The sequence below is a fragment of the Musca vetustissima genome, unplaced genomic scaffold (assembly GCF_032173495.1).
Source record: "Musca vetustissima isolate MV318-11 ecotype Yass unplaced genomic scaffold, APGP_CSIRO_Mvet_v1 utg3975, whole genome shotgun sequence".
Taxonomy (NCBI): domain Eukaryota; kingdom Metazoa; phylum Arthropoda; class Insecta; order Diptera; family Muscidae; genus Musca; species Musca vetustissima.
Window position 1 is genome coordinate 140,393 of NW_026881515.1, and position 21,088 is coordinate 161,480.

The 21,088-nt window shown below is 32.8% G+C and overlaps 1 protein-coding gene across 1 annotated transcript in view; it reads right to left on the reverse strand.

The window, feature by feature from the left end:
- Positions 1-2,263: 2,263 nt before the first annotated feature.
- Positions 2,264-21,088, reverse strand: part of LOC133327421 (dystrophin-like) — a 203,249-nt gene continuing 184,424 nt past the window's right edge. Inside the window, exons 5-14 of the mRNA XM_061535976.1 lie at positions 14,636-14,895; positions 12,712-12,912; positions 12,268-12,631; positions 12,062-12,190; positions 11,881-11,977; positions 7,914-8,044; positions 7,530-7,685; positions 6,858-7,421; positions 6,516-6,795; positions 2,264-2,316 (exon numbers count right to left, since the gene is read on the reverse strand). Of these exons, the coding sequence (XP_061391960.1) occupies positions 2,306-2,316; positions 6,516-6,795; positions 6,858-7,421; positions 7,530-7,685; positions 7,914-8,044; positions 11,881-11,977; positions 12,062-12,190; positions 12,268-12,631; positions 12,712-12,912; positions 14,636-14,895 (2,193 nt within the window). The 3' untranslated portion in view covers positions 2,264-2,305. The remainder of the gene's footprint in view (positions 2,317-6,515; positions 6,796-6,857; positions 7,422-7,529; positions 7,686-7,913; positions 8,045-11,880; positions 11,978-12,061; positions 12,191-12,267; positions 12,632-12,711; positions 12,913-14,635; positions 14,896-21,088) is intronic.

The following is a 21,088-nucleotide window of genomic DNA, read 5'->3' on the forward strand; positions in this document are numbered from 1 at the left end:
TATATTGTCGGCACTAAAAAAATGGCTTTTATAGATAGTATGTCCTCCAAAGGTCTTCTATAGACTGAAGGCTTCTAAAGTATGAAAGGACTTCAAAGGGGATCATATACATGGAAGCCCTTCTTCTATAAATAGAAAGCCTTTACATGGACTTCTATTGACGGAAGGTCCTAAAAATGGCTTCTATAAATGGAAGGCTTTCCAAAAGGGCTTCTATAGGTGGAAGGCATTCAAAAGGGCCTCTGAAGATGAAAGGCATCCAAAAGGACTTCTACGGTATGAAAGGCCTTCAAAAGGAATCAAACGGTCTTCTATAGATAAAAAGCCTTCATAAGGACTTCTTTATATGGAAGGTCTTCAAAAGGACTTCTATAAAAAGAAGGCCATCAAAAGGGCTTATATAGATGGAAGGGCTTCTACAGTTTGAAGGACTTCAAAGGGGTTTTTACAGTTTGAAGGCCTTAAAAAGGATAGGAGGTCTTTATAAGGACATATACTGATGGAAGGTCTTAAAAAAGGGATTCTATATATTGTCGGCACTAAAAGAAGGGCTTTTATAGATAGTAGGTCCTCAAAAGGTCTTCTATAGACTGAAGGCCTTCAAAAGGGCTTCTAAAGTATGAAAGGACTTCAAAAGGGAACATATACGGAAGCCTTCTTCTATAGATAGAAAGCCTTTATAAGGACTTCTATTGACGGAAGGTCCTAAAAATTACTTCAATAGATGGAAGGTCTTCAAAAGGGCTTTTCTAAAAAGGGCTTCTGCAGATGGAAGGTCTTCAAAAGGGCTTCTACAATATGAAAGGCCTTCAAATGGAATCATGCATATAAAAGTCCTTCCAACGATCTTCTATAACTAGGAAGCCTTCAAAAGGGATCATACATATGGAAGCCTCTCAAATGGATAGAAGGTCTTTATAAGGACTTATATTGATGGAAGGTCTTAAAAAAGGGATTCTATATATTGTCGGCACTAAAAACGGATTTTATAGATAGTAGGTCCTCAAAACGTCTTCTATAGACTGAAGGCCTTCAGAGTGGCTTCTAAAGTATGAAAGGACTTGAAAGGGGATCATATACATGGAAGCTCTTCTTCTATAGATAGAAAGCCTTTATATGGACTTCTATTGACGGAAGGTCCTAAAAATGGCTTCTATAGATGGAAGGTCTTCAAAAGGGCTTTTTTAAAAAGGGCTTCTGCAGATGGAAGGTCTTCAAAAGGGCTTCTACATTATGAAAGGCATTCAAATGTGTCCTTCAAATGATTCCATATAAATGCATGATTCCATATAAAAGTCCTTCCAACGATCTTCTATAACTAGGAAGCCTTTATAAGGACTTCTATTGATGGAAGGTCCTAAAAATGGTTTCTGTAGATGGAAGGTCTTCAAAATGGATGGCCTTCAAATGTGCCTCTACAGATTGAATGCCTTCAAAAGGGATTAAACATATGGAAACCGTGGAAGCTTCTATATATAGAAATCCTTTACAAGAACTTCTATTGATGGTAGGTCTTCAAATGGCTTCATATTGTCGGCCTTTAAAAAGGGTTTTTATATATGAAAGGCCTTCTACAGTATAAAAAAGCCTTCTAAGGGGATCATCCATATGGAAGCCCTTCAAACGGTCTTCTGTAGATAAAAAGCCATTATAAGGCTTCTATTGATAGAAAGTTCTCAAAGAGCCTTACATAGATAGAAGGTCTTCAAGAGTGCTTCTATTGGTGGAAGGTCTTCAAAAACGGCTTCTATAGATAGAAAGTCTTTATAAGGATGGAAAGCCTTTGGAAGGTCTTTAAAACCTCTTTTACAGTATGAAAGGCTTTCAAAAGGGATCATACATATGGAAGCCCTTCCAACGGTCTCCTATAGATAGAAAGCCTTTATAGGGACTTCCATTGATGGAAGGTCTTAAAAATGGCTTCTTTAGGTAGAAGGGCTTCTGACAATCAGGGATGGAAAAACTTACACTAACACTAAGACACATATCTTATATAGGGTCCAAAAAATAAAGACCCTAAAATTTGGATTCGAAAAATTAGCACAACATTCAATAAATGTTAGTCGTTGTGAGGATGGATGTTAATTAAATACGATTATATTTAATTAAAAAAAATATTTGTTGCCCAGTGTTGCCACATTAACACAAAAAAATATATATATTAAAATTAGTGATGTATGTATTTATTAACCATGTTGGGGTGTATTTCTTTCTTATAAACTAAACACACAACATCGTATTTCAACATTTTTTAAAAATTACCATTTTTATCATCGTTATAATAAATTTCCTCTTATATGGAAATTTAATTATGTTCTGTTTTTATTGCGAAAAAAATCCAAGAGAAAGCGTAGAAAAATGAGAAGAACAAATATAGCATTGATTTTTATTAGAGGTGGATATTTAAAAAAAATATTGATACAACAAAAAATTAGGACAAAAATTAAAATTGGATGCAAAAATGTAATGCTAGGAAATTAATAAGAAAATAAAAAAAATGGTCTAGGGTAACATTTCGAACATAAATAAAAATACAGTCGAACTTCCACAACTCGAGACACCATTATCTCGAATAAAAACCTTCGGCTTATGGAGACTTCGAGGATTTAATTACAATTTGCCTCCTTAGTACTTAGTAGCAGAAAATTGCCTCCTTCGAATTAAAGAAAATATGGGAGCTTTATAGGTAGGAATAAAAATCCAAAAATAATCAAACTTCAACATCAAACTACAACTCAAACAAAACAACAAAGAAAAATTCAAATCCAAATCCAACTCAAAATGTATCAAGCAATCAATCAATAGTGTAAATTTTAGCCATTTTATTGGCCTACCACTATGTTGTTTTTGTTGTAACATACTGCTGTGAGGTGGTGGCGGTGGTCTTCCATCATCCGTTAGATAGGCGCTCATTAAACCTCCAGGTGTAACGCCAGGCATACCAGAATTTATATCTAAACCACCATTACCGCTAATAATATTACGTTGCGGCTGCTGCTGTTGTTGTTGGAGACCATGCAATTGACCGGGAATCGGTGGTGGTGCTCCTGGTGGTCCAGCCATAATATGATGTTTACCCATACCAGGAACATTTACGCCTGCTGGTCCACCACCCACCATACCAGGAACCATGGCATGTGGATCATTCATGCCCGACATCATCATACCCACTAATATTCGGTGGTGTTGTTGTTGATCGGTGTGATGGATCGACGATAGTTGTTTGGTGGTGCGATGGTACGATATGGCATGTATGGTTGTTTCATGTTTCAAGGTTTATGCATTACAAATGGTTAGCCAAAATCAAAGACAACAAATGGATAAAACGAAGAAAGAAATGGATAAACGACAAGAAAGGAGAGAACAAGATTTGTGATGAATTTAAAAACAATAATTTGGTGATTATAGACAATTTTTCCGTTTTATGTATAATATAGGTTTGAGGGTTTTATAACGTTGTTACGTTACGACACGTTACGTTTTTCATTAATTTTGTATATAAATCAGCTGTATACTTTTTGTTTTTGATATAGTGATTGGGCGCTGATTTTTTATATATCTAAAATTATATTTGCAAGTTAGGTGGAGACAGGATTTAACCAGTGTCATAGCTATAATCAGCAGATAATTGTGGAGCGCTTTTGGTTTTTTTTAGAAATAAGTTTAGCAGCCACCAGGCTGAGCTTTGCTGGGCAGTTAAATTAGAATCACAGCTTATAGCAATAAAATCGAGATATAAATTTATTTGTAAAGTTCAAAAATAGCTGTCAGTCAGCTGGAAAAAGTTTGGGCTCAATTTTTGAACTATTATTGAAATCCTTAATGTGTTCGATGCCATGTTTTATTATGTATATATCAACGTTCTAATCAGCAGGTAATTGTGGAGCGCTTTTGATTTTCCTGAAACAAGTGGAGCAGATTTGTGATTGATAACAGGATATTCTGAAAGAAAAATGTTCATATTGTAAGGGATTTAACCAGTGTCATATCTATAATCAGCTGATAATTGTGGAGCACTTTTGATTTTCTAAAGAAATGTTGTTTAATTTTGGCCTATACCCGGACTACAAGAACCTACTATTTTATAAAGGAAAAATTGTTATCGTAGTAAAAAAATAATTTTTTTGCAGGTTCTCGAGCAGACCGTTTATATTCTCATAATTCAAAGCAGATCTAGAGGCAAGAACTCTATCTACAATGAATAAATATCAGCTGTACTCTTTGGATCGCCTTTTAATTTTGATCCTTGGACCGCTTTTTATTTGAGAAAATCTAAAAATTCGTTCAAATTAACTATATTTATTTTATTGCAACATCAAGTCCAAAAATATTTCAAGATTTTCAATGGTAAATCAATACAAATGCTTATTCAGGTTTGTAACTTTGCACATATATAATTGAAGATTTAAAAGAGAAGAAAAATAATTTACAAAAATTTTTTGTAAAGTTGTTGTTTTTTTGTAATTAAAAATTATGGTAAAACAATGATAACTCCTCAAGAACATGAAAAAATTCCAACGGCGTTAGAAAGAGTACATGCCTGGCTCTCTCTGATTTCAAAAGTTCGTTCTAAAATTAACAAAATGGCCAGTTTGAAAATACGCTATGGAATTGACATTTTTTACCAAAAACCAAGTTAAAAAATAAAAGATACTTCAATTGGCTTTTTCATTATACGATAGCTATACACCACAGAGAAACGTGTAAAAATTGGGAATCGATTGGGTTATTAATTTTGAATCGTTTTTTATTAACAGAAAAACGCGCACATCAATCAGCTGAGCTTAACTAGACACTTAAATTAGAATCGAAAACAAGAAAATCTTAATTATCGACTTATAGTTGTAAAGCGCTCTCTCAATGAACTGGATAAGAATTGAACCCAGTTTTGAATTTTATTTAAAATCTTACTTAAAATCCAGTGACAGAATTTTATATAAAATAGTTTTGTAGTTGATCACAGAATTTTTCTAAGGAAAAAGTTTCAATTTGTACAGGACTTAGCCAGTGTCATAGCTATAATCAGCTGATAATTGTGGAGCGCTTTCGATTTTCCTAAAAAAGGCTTTTTATTATTTTCTTCGATATCATAAGTGAAAAATTGTTATCGTAGTAAAAAAATGTACATTATTGCGGATTTTAAAACACACCATTTATTTTTCTATAATCCGACGCAGATCTAGAGGCAACAACATTACTTACAACGAGCAGATATTGTTTCCAGGAGGGTGTACTCTTTAGATCGCTTTTTAATTTGAAATTGAGTTAAAAAACCATTTTGATGAATGTATACTGAATACATGGATCATAATAAGAAAATGTAAATACATCGGAATATAATTGGCTGCAATTAGTGCAAATGTACTATTTGCAACTAGCAAATATTTTTCGCAGTCAGCTGAATTCCTTGGATCGTTTTTTTTGAGAAGATCTTTGAAATTAAGAGGACACTTAAAGAAAATAAGAGCTACCTTGAGATTATATATTCCTATCAGCAAATATATGGACATAAGTCAGCTGATTCTCATGGAACGCCAAAATATAATTCGAAGGCTTTTGATTGAATGTGGATTTGGTTATTTGTTAATCTGCTGATTCTTGTCTATATTGTGTGATATTGCTTACTATACGTTACGTATAAGACTAATCACATTAAAATTGTATCAATCAGCTGATTCTTTTGGAACGCTTTTCTGCTTATGAAAAGTGAAACCAAGAAAACTCTGATTTAAATTAAATAGAATAAATTATGAATGAAATATTGGGTTAACTACCTAGTTTTTACGAATGTATACGTTAGCTACACGACTTATCATCTGAACATTTTATCAATCAGCTGATTCTTGTGGATCGCTTTTCATTTTAGGAAAAGTGAACCACAAAACATTTGTGATTTAAATGAAATAATTAACCTCGTACAGGAACAATGATCCATAAATTAGCCAGCTGATTCTTGTGGATATTGTTCAATATTTTGTTAATCAGCTGTTTCCTTTGGAGCGCTTTTCTAAAACCAAAAATCTATGATTTGAATTGAATTTGTCTAGAGAAATAAAAAAGGATGAATTGTCGACAGTAACAGTGAACAAGCCATGCATGCTTTGAATAAATATCACACAGATATTTTTTGATAATAACAAAAAAATACCGGGATTTTTTTCAAAATACAATTTATGGAAAACAGAGGATGCGTCGAGGGAAACAAATTTGTATTTTTTTTCATTAAACGAAAAAAAGAAAATGTTTCCATGATTCGAATGAATTCGTAAAATGTATTACCACCAAAAATGCTATGGCAACAATGAGTAGTAATCGTAGTTCGGTTTGTAATTTTACTTGTTGCTGATATTGGTCGGTAAACCACGTTCAGGGATTCATTAGCTTGTTGATATTTTCATAGATTTTATTAAATTCCAAAGCAATGATTATGGAATCTTTTGGCAAATTTTTTAGAGAGAGAATATTTTTAATTTATTAAAATGTGTGTGTTCGCGGGGGTATTGTCGATTACTCACTTGTGTTCTGGTCATAATGGCCATTTTGTTGATTCATCTTGGCCGGTGAGTCGGTGTTCAATTGTGAAGCGGTTACCGAACGTGTTTGCAGGGTATTCGGTTTGGAATTCAATGCAGAGCCGGGAGTGCTGGCGTTGCCACCATTATTTGGTTCATCCAACAATTGGCGTAGACGTTGCAGCTGGGCCTCCAATTGGCGATTGTGATCTTCGAGAATTTGCATGCGGGCCTCCAGGCGACCTTTGTGTTGACGCAATAATTTGGCTTCGGCCATCATGTCCTGCAGGAGAGTAGGAAGGAAATTTAAGAAATATTTTTCATTATAATTGTTATTGATCTTACCTGTCCATGTTCTCCTTGGTTGTTGCCACTTGCCGCTAGACCACCCACCGAGGAGTTGGAATGTTGCATACCGGTGCCATCATCAGGTGTGGTACTCTGTTGTTTGGTCATCAGCTGTTGATATTCAGCCTGTAAATTGGAATTCTCCTCCTCGAGGTCGCGTATAATCGCCTCCAATTCTTCTCTCTGTTCAGCATCCATGGCGGCCATAACTTGCACTGGAGATTTGGGAGCAGCACCATTATTTGTTGGCAGTGCCATACAATATTGAGCAATTAGCTGATGTTCATCATCACTATCTGGGGTGGAATTGGAACCAGTACCACCACCATATTCCACTTGGGCCAAACGAGTGGCATACATTTCCAGTCTTGAGTGCATATCATTTTGTAGCGTGTGGGTGGTGTGTTGTGGACTGGGTGCTGGACTTTCCAAGGCATCGCCCTCCAATACACTTTGAACGGGCAAGTAGCCTACCCTAGGATGTTTCTTGAAATATTTGCGTGACTTGAATTTGTTCTTCAGGGCTCGAGTGAAATCTCGAACATCTTCTGTCGATGTGGTCTGTAGTGGGAGAAGGGGAGAGAGAGAGCAAACAAAATTTTATTTTTCCGTTTTCATTACTTTGCCAATATCCGTTTTCGTCCGACAACGAACAGGACTACCACTTACCGTTGTACAGTATTCATGCATGGGATGACTTAGTTTATGATTTTTGGCATTACGTCCAAAGAAGAAACACTTTTGGCACATGTCAAAATTGAAGCACTTAAGGCAACGATAACGGAAGCCAACAATTGGATACTCTTTGCATATGTTACATTTGGCCTAGAGAGAGAACGGACGTGAAGGTGGTGAAGAGATGCGGAAGAAGGAGGAGAGTTAAAACAAACATTAGAGTATATGAAAAACACATATTTAAACATCCTCATAGACAACTCAAGTGTTAATTAAGTGCCAAGTTTTACCCAGGCCAGTAGTGGCTGGCCAGAGCGTTCTGCACTTGGCCGAACTTCTACTTCTACCATCCGGTTGTGTGTAAACTCTTTTACTTACCTGATGTTTAGCACTTTCGGCAGCTGCCAAACGATGCAATACCGGTAGCCAAACTAAACTTTGTGGTTCGTGCTGTAACCAAGCCAGGAAGTGATGTAATTCAATCGAAAGTTCTTGATTGGAATCAATTGCTGTAGTAGTGGGATATACGAAGCATGGAAGAGGATGTGTGTGTGTGCGTCCATTCAGGCCCAAGGCAAGTAAACACAATATATATGAAAAAAAAGAAGAGGAAGAATGTTTAAATTGTAATTAGTGTCAATGTGTTAACTGACATGATAACGATAAATGGTAAAAATTTTGTTCTATGTTTTCTTAACTTTCAAAAATAGTTTGCCAGACATAAAGTTTTTGCGGAACATGCAATGGGAGTGTGCCATCACCATTACCACCCTGCTCCTCTTGAACAAATATAGCAGTACATTTACTTTTCAAAAACAAGGAGCCAGCTATGCAAATTATTTATGCAAATGAAAAGAGACCAAATGCATATTTAAATAATGCAGGGAATGGACAAATGGTTCTCCAGAGAAGTCTGAGGAGGGAAATATAATTAAGAACTTTTTGCGGGAAAGTTACTAGACGTAGAGACAACTTGACCGGTTTATTTTGAGTGACCAGAAAAGGTAAAAAGTAAATATTTTAAAATAATTAAAGCAAAGTTTGGAAATAAATAAAATTGTAGCAGAACTTCGTTCTCTGTTTCAAAACTCTCTGCAGGATTCGGAACCGAATTTCTCACAGAGGCGAACTTAAGATGCAGTTGAACAAGAAAAACTATATCACAAGAGAGCAGTATCAACAAAACAAGTGGAGAAAGTCATAAGAAAAGACAGGAAGTTCCTAGAAGATCGGGCAAAAAAAAAAAAAAAAAATAGAAAAAAATAGGCGAGATCGGAATATGGATAATGCTCTTCAATATATGAGCATAACTTGTCGAAGAACATTAATATGTATATTTATGGGCAATATAAGTGATATGGTGATCTGATAATAAAGTCAATGCCCAAGTGATAATGCACTCAGCAATGGACTAGGTGGTTCTAGTGATAATTGCATAGAATCTGATACTCTAAGATTTCTTTGTTAGAAAGCAAAACCGGACAGCAGATGCATCATAAGCGATGTGAGTAACCGATAATAAAGTTAATGTCCAACTGATAATGCATTTAGCAAAGGATCAGGTAGTTCGAAGTGATAAGTGTACAGAATAAGATACCCTAAGATTTCTATGTTAGCATGGCACATGAGTGAAATATTATGATAAGTACATAGATTCTGATACTATAAGATTTCTTTGTATGCCTAGGAAGCCGTCAGCCAGAATAACATGAGAAAGCTACACCGGATATCAGATGCAGCATAAGCGATGTGAGCAGCCGATAATAAAGTCAATGCCCAAATGATAATGCACTCAGAAAGGGATCAGGTAGTTCTAAATGATAAGTGTACAGAATAAGATACCCTAAGATTTCTATGTTAGCCTAGCACATTAGTGAAACATTATTTCAAATAAAATCAGAAGCGGTAATCGGACTAGGATGCAGATAGCCAGACAGCTACATCGGATAATCGATATAACATAGCTGACCAAAGGAAAATATGCTGTTCCGAAATGAACTAGTTCAAAAGAACTATTCCGTAAAAGGAACGATCAGTACTAGGTTCAGGGCTTTCGTTCATCTACTACTTCCCTTTGCTACAGTCGTTCTTTTTGTTCTTTCTAGTTCCATTTTATACAATCGTTCATCTAGATCTTCCGTTCATTAATCGAATCAACTGACGAGTGCCAATGAACAATTGAACTAAACGGAACGAATTCCTTTTGCAGAGCGAACCGAACAATATCGAAACGCTTCAGGAACGAAACGACTTAGCTGGTTCGAGACAGACATTTGTTCCATAAGCCAAGCGAGCAGCTTTTCCAATTTGAAAGACCCTGTTTCAAAATTTTGTCTTCCACTTGATTTTGCCATCAAATTTGTAACTTTACCATCGCGAACCAACAGTTGGTTCGCTTTTATATGTCTTTTGAGTTGGGGCATCCTCATCCATTCTCACAAAATGACCTAGCCACCGTAGTTGCTGCAGCTCGAACTATGTCGAAGTCCGAGAATAGAGTGATGGTGTTCTATTCGACGGCGATATTCACCATCGAATTTCAGAGAATTTGCTCATAAGATTTGCAAAATGCTGTCCAAATTGGAAGACCTGGGGAGACTGACTCGTAATGATGGACTTGGTCATGTAAATTAGGCCAAGCATTTGAATAAATATCAACGAGTGCTGGTGCAGAAATAGTCAAAGAGGATGACTGCAATGTGTATGGTGAAGATCACATATATCCAGGAAAGCCTGGTGACGAACAATAACCACAGAAAAACCAGTAAGGAAAGTAGTAAAGTCGGACTGGGCCGACTAAATGATACCCTTCACCACTTTGGGTATATTTTACATGTGTATCCTAACAGACGACGCGTTTTGTTTTAAATCTATATCTGAACCGATTTTAGGGAAACTTGCCAGAAACTAATTTATATAAATCAGTACGTTGTGTCATCGGACTAGCTATGGATCTTTTTACGAAGGTTAGCAACACCATTCTAGACTTAATTCAGTACCCTATACCAAAATTCGTGCAAATCGAAAGATATATAGGGTCTTTGGTGCACCAATTACCTTAAATCGGATGAAAATACATATGGGAGCTATATCTAAATCTGAACCGATTTTCCTGAAACTTGGCAGACATCATTCTCGATCTTACTCATAACTCTGTGCCGAATTTCGTGCACATCAAAAGATTTCCAGGGACTTTAGTGGACTATTTACTTAAAATCGGGCGAAGCTATATATGGGAGCTATATCTAAATCTGAACCGACTTTCACGATACTTTGCACATATCATTCTAGACTTAATTTAGTACGTTGTGCCAAATATCGTGCAAATCGAAAGATATATAGGGACTTTGGTGCACCATTTACCTTAAATGGGACGAAGATATATATGGGAGCTATATCTAAATCTGAACCGATTTTCGCGAAACTTTGCACACATCATTCGTGACCTTATTCATTACGCTGTGCCAAATTTCGTGCAAATCGAAAGATATATAGGGACTTGGTGCACCATTTACCTTAAAGGTAAATGGTGCACCAAGTCCCTATATATCTTTCGATTTGCTAAATCTGAACCGATTTTTCCCAATTTCAATAGGATTCGTCCTTGGGCCAAACAAATGAGCTGTGCCAAATTTCATCCAATTCGGATCATAAATGCGACCTGTGCTTTGTTTACAATTTAACATGGACAGACAGACGGAGGGCCATGCATAAATTTACTTAGAAAGTGATTATATGCATATTCTCAAAAGGAACCATGGGTCTATCTCGATTATTTTTGCCTGTTACAAACATATGCACAAAGACATAATACCCTGTACCACAGTGTGGTGAAGGTTATAAAAAAAAACCAAATAACCTTACATGGGAAGATGCAAAGCCAACCCAAGTAATCGAAGAAATTTTTGAGAGGGGTATTATCTGCATAAGTTATCTGAGGAGCTGCGAAACGCAAATCAACAATGCGGGTAGATTAATTTTGAAAATCAGGTGGCAATTTTGGAACTTCACAAAGAATTTTAACGGAAAGGATTTAGGAGGTGAAGTCAATGACTGAAGCTAAAGATATTATATGAAGAGCTACGATCCGCACTGCGAGAGAATGCCATCCGACGATAATTTTCCTTTATTTTTTATTTTAAAATTACCTTTGTCGGATTTTTATAGAAAATCTATAATCGCAAATTTTTAGGATCATTTTCTTTTATCCAAACTTCACAAGGACCTTAGTAGCCATTTGTTACGAAATTTCAGAGCTGGACAATTTTTAAAGTTAATAATCAATGTTATCTTTCCTGAAGAAACCCATTTAGTTTTCTTTAAATATGAAAGTGTGTTATCTTACCTTCTTGAGAAATACCAGCTCTCTCTAAGCAGGAACGTACTGATGGTTCAATGTTTGAACCGCCAAAAGCAGCTACTTCACCTAATTGGCGAGGTACCTAAAGATTACAAACGAATATTTACCAAAAATAATATAATTTAATTTTCAAATCATTTATATTCTTTATAAATAAATCCCTTACCTGAATACAATCATGCAACAGCAAACCCAATTTGCGTTGATCTATTTTACGTTCGGGATCGGCAATTAAACGGAATAGATAACGATATTTCTCCTCCAAATGGCCACGACACAAAAGGACCAAGCCCACCTTTAGAAATAAATGAAACAAAACACACACATGTCAATCAAATAATCTCTTTTTGTAAAACCTCTCTCACGACTTACCTTAAAACTCAGCACTCTTATCTGCCCGGTACGCTGAGAATCATAAACATTCAATATCCAATTTATGGCTAAATCCAACAGTTTCGTTAAATCGATTTTATCCAATGTGACGTACAACGAATGCAGCACAGTTGTCATATCGGGTATATCGATTAATTTATCATTTTGTGCCCTCAAGCCATGACGATCGAATGATTCGATGGCTGTGGCCATTGGTATACGATCCAAGGCTAGAGATTTTTGTACCGAACGCAATTTCATGGCAGTACGATAGGCTGAGAAGCGGATTTCGTTAAGATCAGCTAAACTCTTCATCAGCTCAATCATATCGGGATGATCCCAGTGGGTGGTTTCACGTTCGTGGCTAAGGAGAGAGAGAGAGAAACATAAGCAATAGGAAATAAATAATATTTGTATAAAAGAGAGAAAGAGTGTTGAACTTACTCTATGTAATAAGGCACATTGGAAGCTGTGGTAGCTCTCTCCCATGGTGGATTAACACTCTGTCCCAGATTTGGTATTGGTCCAATTGTGCCACTGTTCGATGTCAATCGACCATCTTCGCCATTTTCGATATTTTGATTGCCACCAGCATTCAGGAGAACCTTTTGACGTTCATCCATGGCAATGTGCAGCAATTTCATTCTAGAGAGAATTCAAGGGAAAAAGAGAACGAGAGATGAGCGAAAAATATCAGAAATGAGTAAACATAATTATTTAAAGAGAATATCGAGAATCATTTCGATATTAAAATACTATCATGTTATTGATAACGATTTCTGTATAAAACACGAAGATGGATACGATTTAATAGAAATACGTTGGTGATCTGATTGAAAAAATCGGTATCGATTATGTTTTCTACATAAAATGTTGTTATCGATCCTGTTTTTTAGAAGAAGTTATTATTGAATATTTTTTTCAAGGAGCATTGTTATCGGAAAAACAATCTTCGGAAAATGTTGATAACGAACACAGAAAGCTATGCTATCGATAATTTTGTTGAGTATTCTGTAGAAGATATGTTTATCGAATATTTCTTGTAAAGCTAATTTTGTTATCGAATATATTTTTGTACAGAAAACGTTGTTATAGGCGTCGTTGGTTTTCGTATACATTTTCATTATTAACCGTAATTACCGAACTTATTTCCTGTAGTAACCATAATTATCGAAGCAATTTTCTTTATAAAAACGTGGTTATCGAAGGACATCTCATATAGAAAACATTGTAATCGAGAAATATTTCGTTAGGAAACGTTGTTATCGGGCAAGTGATCTCTTTAAACTGTAATTATCGATTTTTCACTATTAAACATTTTGTAATCGAAAAATATTTCGTTAGAAAACGTTGGTATTACATAAATATCGAACAAGTTTCCATTATCCACCACAAGTTATATCGAAAATTGTCTTATCGATAAATTTTACGTTAGAAAATGTAGTTATCTAAATTTTTCCCTTCAGAAAACTGAAAAAATATTTCGTTTACCAATATAGTTTTTGAAAATTATTTTATAGAAATCGTGGTTATGGGAAACATTTTTGATAGTAATTACTGTTATCGGAAATGTTTTGTATAGAAAACGTAGTTATCGAAAAAGTTTTATAAAGAAAATAATTTTATCAATCAAGATTTCTATAGAAAACTTTGTTATCGATCATGTTTTATATTGAAAAATATTGTTATCGATAAAATATTGTATAGAAAATACTGTTATCGATTAGGTTTTGTATAGAAAACATTGTAATCGATAAAGGTTTCTATATTTCTTTGTAGAAAACGTTGTTAACAAATATAGTTATCGAAAACTATTTTATAGGAAACGTTGCTATCGGAAATGTTTTATATCGAAAAAGTAGTCATCGAAAAAGTTTTATTAAGGAAATATTTGTATCAATCAAGATTTTAATAAAACATTTTGTTAACGATCATGTTTTATATGGAAACGTATTGTTATCGATAAAATATTGTATAGAAAACACATTTATCGATTGGGTTTTGTATAGAAAAAAATTGTAATCGATAAATGTTCTATATTTCTCTTTAGAAAATGTTGTTATCGAAAAACATTTCGTTAGAAAACAATGTTATCGAACAAGTTATTGGCCAATTGTTTTCTATTAAATGTAATTATCGATTATTTTCTAGAAAAAATGTTGTTATCGATAATATTTTCTGCAGAAAATATTGTTATCGATAATATTTTCTACAGAAAATTTTGTTATCGATCAAAATTCTTAAAGAAAAATGTATTTTCGATTAAGATTCTCTTAGAAATCGTTGTTATCGATCAGATTTCTATATAAATCCTTGTTATCGTTTAAGTTTCCAAAGGATTAACATCATTATCGAATCTTCCACCTACCTGGTATTCAAATCTTCCAATTTCGAGAGGCAATTAGCTGGCACCAGCACCTGATTAGCTGTAAAGAATGATTGCTGTTCATTGCAGTCATCGAGTAGAGCACCCGCTGTGGTCATCTTATCACGTAATCGTTGTAAATGTTGCAATTGTTCGCTGGCCTCGGCACTGGTGGCTGGGACAACCCAGGCATTTTTGGTCGCCTCTGCGGAAGCAATGCGGGAACTTAAGTCTTCCAAGACTTTTTGGAATTGACGCATTTTCTGTAATGAGAAAAAAAAAAAATAAATAAAAATTTATTAGAAAATTTAAAATAATTATTTTTTTTAATATAAAATTAGTATTTTTTTTAATTTTATAAAATATTTTTTTTTTCAAGTTTATTACTTTACACTTAAACTCTTAACTGAGACTTTGAACACTCCTTGATGATGTCAATTCCCAAATGTAATTACCAACTTTAATTAAATTCATTTTCTACACTCAATAGAGCATTTTATTACCATGCTCTAGCTGCTGTTGTTGTTTTTGTAAGTTTGCAGAAAATAATTAAATTCTGCGAAAAAGAAAACGACGACAAACGCCGGCTACTACAGAACCATTTATCATAACAAAACAAATTCAGACAATTGTTCTGACTTAAAGTGGCATTATTACAAATGAAATTTACAGAGGAAACTACAACAACAAATATAAAATGTACATCTTGTCTACACCCATATAATGTAAAGTAGTTAGTTGTTGTCCTGCACCCAGTAACTTTGGGGGCTAAGAACAAGTTACGCAGTATTTTAATGGTATACAAAAGGTACATGGAGAGAAAATCCGGAAAGAGGGAAAAACTTGAAAAAAAGTGTTATAGACTAGATTTTCTATAGAAAAATTTGTTATCGATACCATTTTCTTTAAAAAAAATTGTTTTCGATAATTTTTTATCTATCCTATAGAAAATTTTGTTATCAATGGTATATTTTATAGGAAATGTTATTTTCGCTGACATTTTCTGTGGAGAACGTTGTTATCGATGACATTTTCTAATGAAAATGTGGTTATCGATTACATGAATTATTTTTATGCATAAAAATTATTTTTAAAGGGTACATGGAGAGAATTTCTTATAGAAATTGTTGCCATTGGTAAAATTTTCTTTAGAAGACGTAGTTATCGAAGTTATTTTTTCTAGAAAATATTGTTATCGATGTTATTTTTTTAAATGTTGCTATCGATGTTGAAAATTTTTTCGATTACATAAAATATTGACATTTATAGAAAATGGTATTTTTTATAGAAAATATATTATTTCCTATAGAAAATATATTATCGATGTTTTTTTCAATAGAAAATGTTGTTATCGATGTTATTTTCTATAAAAAAAATTTGCTATCTATAGTATTTTCTATAGAAAATATTTCTATCGATGAAATTTTCCATAGTAAATATTGTTATCGATGACATTTTTCGTAAAATATATTGTTATCGATGCCATTTGTCGTAGAAAATGTTGTTATCGATGCCAATTTTCATAGAAAATGATGAAATTTTCTATAGTAAATATTGTTATCGATGACATTTTTCGTAAAAGATATTGTTATCGATGCCATTTGTCACAGAAAATGATGTTATCGATGCAATTTTTCATAGAAAATATTGTTATCGATAAAATTTGCTATAGAAAATGGTGTTATTGATAACATTTGCTATAGAAAATGTTGTTATCGATGCAATTTTTCATAGAAAATGTTGTTATCGATAACATTTTCTATAAAAAATGGTGTTATTGATAACATTTTCTATAGAAAATATTGTTATCGATAATAATTTCTATAGAAAATATTGTCATCGATAATATTTTCTATAGAAAATATTGTTATCGATAATATTTTCTATAGAAAATATTGTTATTTTAACATTTATCGGTAACATTTTCTATAGAAAATATTGTTATCGATAACATTTTCTATAGAATATTGTGTTATCGATAACATTTTCTATAGAAAATTTTGTTATCGATAACATTTTATACAGAAAATTGTGTTATCGATAACATTTTTAATAGAAAATTGTGTTATCTATAACATTTTCTATAGAAAATTGTGTTATCGATAATATTTTCTGTAGAAATTGTTGTTATTGATGACATTTTTATAGAAAATGTCGTTATCGATGTAATATTCTCTAGAATACATTGTATTTTTCTTTAGATATCGTTGTCATCGATGACATTTTCTATAAAAAATGTTGTTATCGATAACATTTTCTTTAGAAAGTTTTGATATAGATTACATTTTTTATAGAAAGTATTGTTATCGATGAAAATTTCCATAGAATATGTTGTTATCGATGCCAATTTCCATAGAAAATGTTGTTATCGACAACATTTTCTATTGAAATTGTTGTTATCGATCACTTTTCTTTTCAGTGTATTTCATAAGCGACATTATTTCAACAAAAAAATAACAACAACAACAACGCAGAATAAAATGTATTGCATTTAATTTACATTTAGTTCTGGGTTCTTTCCTTTGTTGAAGTTCCTTCTTTGACTTTGGCCATAACAGTCAGCCAGCCAACCAGCCAGTCAGCCTCTTGGCAGAATTATTCTACACGACATTTACAATTGCAGGCAGCCACTTATAAAATTCCCTTATTAAACCACATATACATACAGATAGTGATGCTGCAGCTTCAGCTCCTTCTTCCTGCTCCTCTCCCTTCGCCTTTCTTTCATTGCACACAGCTGCTTCACACAAGCAAATAAAATACAATTTACTGGCATTGTCATGCCATGCCAAGCTACTGCTAAATGGAGTTACATTTCCCCTCTTCCCACCAAGAAGAAAAGAAGAAGGGATTGTGTCTTTGCCAGTGGTATTTACATAAGTTTTTCTCACTTTCAACTTTATATTATCTTTGGCATATTATTTTGTTGTTTTTTTTTCTTCCTCTTTTTCTTCTGCAGTTGAGCATTTTATTACTTCAGCTATTTTCTTTCATTCATTTTATTTAAACAAGAAAGTCTTCTCTTTTTCCATTTTTTAATATAATTAGGAGATGCCTTTTTAATGTCTCATAGATGTCTTTATCTGGGATAGGATTCCGACTAAGTTCTTCATTTGGCGGCTGGCATGTCTCGCAGTCTCTGCAATACTTGCTATGCCAGCAAGGATATATGCTAAAGGATAACTTGCTGGCTATAATGAAATGCCTTCATTGCAGGAGAAAGCAAAGCAAAGAAAGGAAGAAAAAAAGACCAACAACTGAAGCCAAAAGTGATGGAAATGTTAATAAATATTTGCCTAAAACCGGAGGCATTCATTACAGGCCTAAACAAAGGAACAGTGTCACATAATTCTTTTCCTTGTGGAATTTTAATGGGAAATGTCAAACGGAGAGGGCGAGTGGAAGGGAGAAAGTGAAGACTAAATGGCAACCAAAAAATGAATTTGTGTGGTAAAAAGAAAGCCGTTGTTCTTTTTGAAGGAACCTCCGTAATGAGTGAAAAAGGTAGGTGGTAATTAGCGCTTGTTTCACCTGGCTGCAGTCATGTCAAAGTGCAAAGTTGACACAAAGGATATGTTACTTTTGTCATCAAAGGATTCTTTTTGGGTGGAACTTAAGGACTCGTTTTGGGTGGAACAAATTCGTGGTTTTTTGGGTAAGAATCTTCAGAAGGATAAAGAAGGTACGCCACCAAACAGCTGGGGAAATTTTTATGCGACGAAAAATGTTATCTAAAATATGGTTATCGATGAAACTTCTTATTATATCTTGTTATCGATGGATTTTCAACAGAAAATGTTGTTATCGATGGATTTTCCATAGACAATTTTTTTTATCTATGACCTTTCTGCAGGGTGTCATGTTATCGAATAAATTTTCTACAGCAAATTGTATTATGGTTACCAGTATTTGAAGATAATTTTGTTATCGATGGATTTTCTATTGAGATATTGTCATCGATGCAAATTTTTCTATCCAAAATGTTTTTTGTTTTTGAATTTTTCTATAGAAAATATAATTATCGATAGGATTATCTATAAAAAGTGTTGTTATCTATGACATTTTTATAGAAAATATCGTTATCGGTGGTATCTTCTATAAGAAATACTGTTATCGATGGTATTTTCTGTGCCCAATGTTGTTATCGATGACATTTTCTGAACACAATGTTTTAATCAATGATGCTTTCTACTGTATTTACTGTAGACAATGTTGTTTTCGATGATATTTTTTACAGAAAAAAAATATTGTCGAACATGTTTTTTTTTTAATAGAAAATGTTATAAGCGATACTATTTTCTTAAAAAAAGTGTTATCGTTGAAATTTTTATAAAAAATTTTGTCATCGATGGCAAAGGAAAATTGTTATCGATGACATTTTCTGTACACAATGTTGTTATCGATGGCGCTTTCCACCGAAATTGTTCTTGTCGATGACATTTTCTTTTGAAAATATTGTTATCGATTGCATTTCCTATAGATAATGATGTTATCGATTTATCGAACATGTTTTGAATAGAGATTGTTATTATCGATAATATTTTCTTAAAAAATTGTTGTTATTTTTAACACGAAAAGTTGTTATCAATGATACTTTTTATACCAAAGTTTGATGTCGATGATTTTTTTCTAGAGGAAAATATATTATCGACGACGTTTTCATGAAATTATCGATGAAATGTTTTATCCCAAAGGCTGTTGTCGATGGTATCTTCTAGAGAAAATTTTGTTATCGATAACATTTTCAATTTTTAATGTTGTTATTGATATCATTTTCAAACTATTACCGATTGCATTTCCTATATGTAATGTTGTTATCGATGTCATTTTCATCAGAAAAAGGTGTTATCGAAAAAGTTGTCAATAGAAAATGTTTTTATCTATGACATTTTCTAAAGAGGATTCTGTTATCGACAATGTTTTCTTTAAAACAATTGTTATTGAAGGAATTTTTAACAGGAAATTTTGTTATCGACGACTTTTTCTATTCCACAAGTTGAATTTTTAACAGAAAAACGTGGTATCGAACATGTTTTCAATAGAGAATTTTCAATAGAAATGTTGTTATCGATAACATTTTGTTCCCAAGGTTGTTATAGATAGTATTTTCTAGAGAAAAATTTGTTATCGATGACATTTTCTCGAGAGAAATTGGTTATCGATGCCATTTTCAACATGAAATGTTGTTATCGATAGAATTTTCAAAAGAGCATCAATTGCATTTTCTATAGATAATGTTTATATCGATGACATTTTAACAGAAAAAGTGTTATCGATATCAACATTCCCTATATGAAATGTTGTTATCGATGACATTTTTTATAGAGAATGTTATTATCGATATTTTCTTCAAAAAATCTTATCGATGGCATTTTTAAATGGAACTATTGTAATCGATGACATTTTGTATTCCAAATGTTGTTATCGATGTTATTTTGTGTGAAAAATTTTGTTATAGATAATATTTTCGTCATAAAATGTTGTTATCGATAGTATTTCCAAAAGATGATATTTTTATCGTTGGTATTTTCTATCGAAAATGATATCGATATTTTGTTATAGATAACATTTTCATCATAAAATGTTGTTATCGACAGTATCTCCAAAATCTGATAGTTTTATCGTTGGTATTTTCTATCGAAATGATATCGATTAATTGTTGTCGAACAACTTTCCTGCAGAAAATTTTTGTTATTGATTTTATTTCTATATGGAATATATTGTTATCGATAAAATTTATTGTAGCAAAATTTACTATCGTTTAACTTTTATATCGATAATGTTGTTTTAAATCAACTTTTCGATAAAAAATTGTGTTATTGGTCAACTTCAAAAAAAATATTGATATCGTTAGAAAATCTTATTATTGATCATATTTGTTACATACAAAATTTGTTATCGATAATAAATGTTGTTATCGAACAAGTTTTTGGAGAAAACTTTCTTAATTATAAATTCATTTCGATAGAAGATTTTTTATCAAGCAATTTTTCTCGAAAATGTTGTTATCGATAACTACTTTCAATGAAAATTGTGTTATCAAACACATTTTTTTATAGAAAAACCTATTATCGAACGATTTTTTTTATTGAAAATGTTGTCAACTTTTCTATAGAAAATATCGTTATCGAACAACTTTTATACAGAAAATGCTGCTATTGAACAACTTGTTACTAAAAAAAATTGTTATCGATGAAAAAAATCTTCATCGGACAATTTTTCTATATTAACTATTGTTATCGAATTATTTTTTCTATTGAAAAGAAATGTTATCGAAAAATGTTTATATATGGAAAATAGGGATATGCAACTATTTTTCTATAAAAAAAACTTTCTTATCGAATTAGCTTTTAAACAGAAAAGATTGTTATAGAATAACTATTATATAAAAAATAGTGTTATCGAATAAATTTTGTATAGAAAATGTTGTTATCGATTCAAAAAAATATTGTTATT